Source organism: Oncorhynchus kisutch, linkage group LG13, assembly GCF_002021735.2.
Source record: "Oncorhynchus kisutch isolate 150728-3 linkage group LG13, Okis_V2, whole genome shotgun sequence".
In the NCBI taxonomy this organism is placed as follows: domain Eukaryota; kingdom Metazoa; phylum Chordata; class Actinopteri; order Salmoniformes; family Salmonidae; genus Oncorhynchus; species Oncorhynchus kisutch.
This window is the reverse complement of record NC_034186.2, coordinates 38,431,808-38,436,899: the sequence shown is the minus strand read 5'-3', so window position 1 is coordinate 38,436,899 and position 5,092 is coordinate 38,431,808. Positions and strand designations below refer to the sequence as shown.

At 42.1% G+C, this 5,092-nt stretch overlaps 1 protein-coding gene across 1 annotated transcript; it reads left to right on the top strand.

Moving 5' to 3' along the window:
* Nucleotides 1-409: 409 nt before the first annotated feature.
* On the top strand, nucleotides 410-3,502 carry LOC109902455 (ras-related protein Rab-11B-like). Its single transcript, XM_020498811.2, has 5 exons — nucleotides 410-620; nucleotides 1,954-2,149; nucleotides 2,324-2,517; nucleotides 2,618-2,698; nucleotides 2,831-3,502. The coding sequence occupies exons 1-5, from the start codon at nucleotides 581-583 to the stop codon at nucleotides 2,971-2,973; spliced, it is 654 nt and encodes a 217-aa protein (XP_020354400.1). The 5' UTR covers nucleotides 410-580; the 3' UTR covers nucleotides 2,974-3,502.
* The last annotated feature ends 1,590 nt before the right edge of the window (nucleotides 3,503-5,092 follow it).

Below are 5,092 nucleotides of genomic sequence, written 5' to 3'. Positions count from 1 at the left end.
GGCTGAAATCTTTAACAATTTTCTGGGCCAATCTTTCACACAGCCTGATATAGAGGTCCTGGATGGCAGGGAGCTCGGCCCCAGTGATGTACTAGGCTGTCCGCACCACCCTCTGTAGCGCCATGCGATCGAGACCGGTGCAGTTGCCATAACAAGTAATGCTGCAGCCAGTCAAGATGCTCTCAATGGTGCAGTAGTAGAACTTCTTAAGGATTTGAGTAGACCCTTAATGAAGTATAATTTGACAGGAGTCATCAGATTAAAAAAGAAGCCTCATTCTTAACCACCAACTGTAGATAGTGTCACTGATATAGCCTAGCTATGTAGGCCTATTACTACTGTAATGGAATGCCATGAACATTGTAGTACAGTTTACATTGGCGCCAGTGAACTCCTCCCCTTCTGCAGAGCCAGGAAGATCCCCTCTTCCTGCGTTCGGTTGGAGACTGACAGCCAAGGCATTGTCTCGCTCATTGGATTACAGGGGAAAAAAGGGACGAGCAAACACTACAACCAACAGCTGAAACGCTAGATCAGGAATATATCGCAATTAAATTGGAATCAAGACGATTTTAAAGACATGGGTAACAGAGATGATGAGTACGATTTCTTGTTCAAAGGTAAACTTAACTGTCATCCATTTCTACCCACCTAGCTGTAGCTAGCTGCCTTTTGTGGTAGCTACAACAAATATAATTTGTCTGATTTTGTCAATTACGTAGGTGCCGTTAGAGGTAGCACCCACAATGTATTTTATTATAACAGATTGTTTTAGAATGTCCAGATAGATTTAGCAAGCCTCCATCTGATCTGGTGGCTTGCTAATTCTTAGTTTGTCGCATTGTGTTGACAAATGCACAGCTCTAACTTGTCTAACGACAGAGGTTTTCTCTGGTCTCGTTCCTTTACAACACCATCAACATACTCAAAGGTGCTGGCCAGCAACATGCAGATTTCTAAAAATACAAATCATAGCTAGGATTCTTTTCACAAAGTGTACCAAAGGTCAAACCTGAAATGGGTGATTCATTAAGTCATTGTAATGTTTTATTCGTTGTATATGTAACTTATAGGTAATACCCATACAGAATATGCCTAATAGAAATACTGTTATATTTGTTCATCCCATAAGCAGTTTGCTTACATTATAATGTGACTGAAAGTATGCGATGAAGCTGAACATGACCATCCCTGATAATAGACTGCCCATTTAATTGTATCCAACAAGAATGGGATAATGAGCAGGAAGGAAGTCCCCGGCACAAGAAACCACATTTGTCAAAATATTACAGATACCCATTTATTACCCTACTGATGAGTTACTGTTAGATGTTTCAATCCCACAGAAGCACACCACATCCGTTATCAATCTAGTGTAGTATACAGCAATACTCAAAATGATACATTCCAAATGACACTTAAAACATGATAATATAACATGTGATATAAAAGGGATAGAGCGAGAACAGAGGATTTCCAACTGATTCAGTGGGCGAATCACTGGAGAAGACAGGAAAGGAAGAGAGGCCCTCTGAAAGTGTCAACTCAGGTTTCCCAGTAGGAACAGGTTCTCAGCTTCCTGCAGCATGACTTCAGAAGGACAAAGTTCACAACGTTTTCCTCCACTAAAGAGACAGAGCAGCGCTTTATACTCATTTAACCACTTTATTTCTGTTAAGAATGCTTTTCTGTTGTTTTCGTCATCTTGGCAAGGCCATGCAAACAGCAGTATTCAATCAATGAACATGTTGTCTTTCCAAAGCATTCAAAGAAGTCAGACATGCACAGATCCATTTGATTATGACCATTTTCCTAAGTAATCCACTTGGCCTACTTGGTTTTGGTAATTGGTTTACTGTATATGATCTGTTATGTGGTCTAACATTTTCCACTGTACCTGAACATACAGCAGCAGCCTGTCATTTTGGTATTAAATGTGTGTTTTGTTGCCAGTGGTGCTGATCGGAGACTCTGGTGTGGGGAAGAGTAACCTACTGTCCCGTTTCACACGGAATGAGTTCAACCTGGAGAGCAAAAGCACCATCGGTGTGGAATTCGCCACCCGCAGCATCCAGGTGGACGGCAAGATGATAAAGGCCCAGATCTGGGATACAGCTGGACAGGAGCGCTACAGAGCCATCACCTCAGCGTGAGTGGAGGAGGGAGCTCACTGCTCAATAATATTAAGGACGCTTGTCTTGCTGTAACCTGCCCTTTATGGAACTAGCATATTTTGATAGTACTGAAACCATTCTGTGAAATCTTTCTCTATCTGAGTATCACAACCTATGACCTCCTATCCTCCCTACTCTGTTCCAATCAGGTACTACCGGGGGGCGGTGGGGGCTCTCCTAGTGTACGACATTGCCAAGCATCTAACCTATGAAAACGTGGAGCGCTGGCTGAAGGAGCTGAGGGATCATGCTGATAACAACATCGTCATCATGCTGGTGGGCAACAAGAGTGACCTGCGCCACCTCAGGGCAGTGCCCACGGACGAGGCTCGCGCCTTCGCAGGTAAACTACAAAAACACTAGAGTAGATGACAGCTCACTCTGGGGACCAAGAAGACACCCCTGTTTGTCTCAACTCAATCTTTTCTCTTTTTCTCCCTCAGAAAAGAATACGCTATCATTTATTGAGACCTCAGCTTTGGACTCCACTAATGTAGAAGAGGCGTTCAAGAACATCCTCACAGGTAATGGACAGGGGCCACTACACAAGGCTATTTACATTAGTTAGTTTCAAGTCAAATTGTTTGATTTCTTACACATGAATGGAATGGCATATTTAATAATGAGTAACTGATTTATTTGTATTTTCTCCACAGAAATCCACCGAATCGTATCACAGAAGCAGATAGCTGACAGATCAGCACATGACGAGTCTCCAGGCAACAATGTAGTGGACATCAGTGTCCCCCCCACCACCGATGGGCAGAAAAACAAACTACCGTGCTGCCAAAGCCTGTGACCCTCAGCACTCCTCTGACCCCCTTTCCCCACCCCCTCCACTTCCACCATCACACTGTCTTATCCTGTACCGCCCATTCTGTCTTTGTTACCATATGTGGCGACGCCCTACTCCCCCCTCCCTGTATACAAAACTTACTTTTTATTACTTGTGAACTCACATATGCTCTTCTGCCATTATTGTGAAACTTTAAAAAGCCGTCCTGTCACTTTTTCAGTTATTCATGGGTTCAACATTGAGGTTCCTGCAGTGTAGCAACAGGACAGTTGTCTGTGAAATGGGATGAGCTGGATTTGAAGTGCTGTAGTGTTTTGGACTCTTGAGATTTGAACAATGACCACTAGATGGTGCTGTGTATATAGCCACTCACAGTTTCTCTTGAATAAGGCAGTATTATTACATTGGTATATGCATTTCGTCCAGAAAAGACCTTCATTGTATATTTATTCAAATGTATTGGTCTCACCTTTTCATTGTTTTCTTTTCAATAAGCACTGTAAGACTTTACAATAAACTCAATGACAAAGTAGTACGTAAGTCATTCATTTATCTTTAACATGTGCAACCCTTATCAGTGCACTGTACAGTACTGGAATTCAAAATGCTCAACTTCAGATGTATGTGGGTAGACTATGTGAGCTGTCTTGTCCTGTGTGTCTGTCTGTCCTTATGGAGGCAGGGGTCTACAGGAGGTTGTTTCTGTTTCCTCCAGGCCCAGTCCTGTTCCTCTGATCTAGGACAGCTCGACACCCCATTAGAGATATCCAAGTGGTGTCAATATAAACATATTAGACCCGCGTCTATTCTAAGCCCCTTATAGGCCTATCTGCCAGGCATTGCATGGGAGGTAGATACAGGAACTAACTGTTCACAGGGATTCAATTCAACATTTCATCAGTTGTTGACCTCTGTGTAAGCCAGTAGTGGAAAACAGAATTGAATTATTGAATGACATGACCCTCTCATCGTTGGCGGTCTATTTTAGGAGGATGGATTAGAAAAGAGCCTTAGATGGAGATTCGTTTAATATACTGAACAAAATATAAATGCAACGTGCAACAATTTCAATAATTTTACTATGTTACATATATAAGGAAATCAGTCAATTGAAATAAATTCATTAGGCCCTAATCTATGGTTTTCACATGACTGGGCATGAGAGCAGCCATGGATGGGCCTGGGAGGGCATACGCCCAAGCCAAGCCAATCAGAATTTGTTTTCCCCCACAAAAGTGCCTTACAGAAACAGAAATACTCCTGTTTCATTAGCTGTCTGGGTGGCTGGTCTCAGATGATCCCGCAGGTGAAGAAACCGTATGTGGATGTCCTTGGCTGACGTAGCTGAACGTGGTCTACGATTGTAAGGCGGGTTTTACATACTGCCAAATTCTCTAAAATGACTTGAGGCGGCTTATGGTAGAGAAATTAATATTAAATTCTGACAACAGCTCTGGTGGACATTCCTGCAGTCCGCATGCCAATTGCATGCTCCCTCAAAACTTGAGACATCTGTGTTGTGTGACAAAACTGCACATTTTAGAGTGGCCGTTTATTGTTCCCAGCACAAGTTGCACCTGCGTAATGATGCTGTTTAATCAGATTCTTGATATGCCACACCTGTCAGGTGGATCAATTATCTTGGCAAAGGAGAAATGCTTTTTGTGCATTTGGAACATTTCAGGGATTTTGTATTTCAGTTCATGAAACCAACACTATACATGTTTATATTTTTCTTCAGTGTAAGTTTAGAATGTAACTAGTAAGTGAACAAACTTTAACACATGACATGGGACATTTTGTTGATATGTTGACCCTCTTGTTGAACTGAGAGTGACTGGAAACCAGAGCACTGTATACCAAACAAATTATACATGTTCCATGTGAACAAAAAGTGCAAAACCCCTATCAAGAGTAATGTGACCTAGGATAGTCCACACAATATTTGCATGAATGTGATCAAGGAAGATGACAGTTCAACCGACATTTTGCAAACAATTCCATTTTGGACTGAATGTGTTAACTGATGCAGATAACCGTAAAGTCGGAAATAACATCAAATAAGAGGCCTGTGTAGTACATGCAAGTGTCCACATCATTAAGAAGACAAAGGAGTCATTGA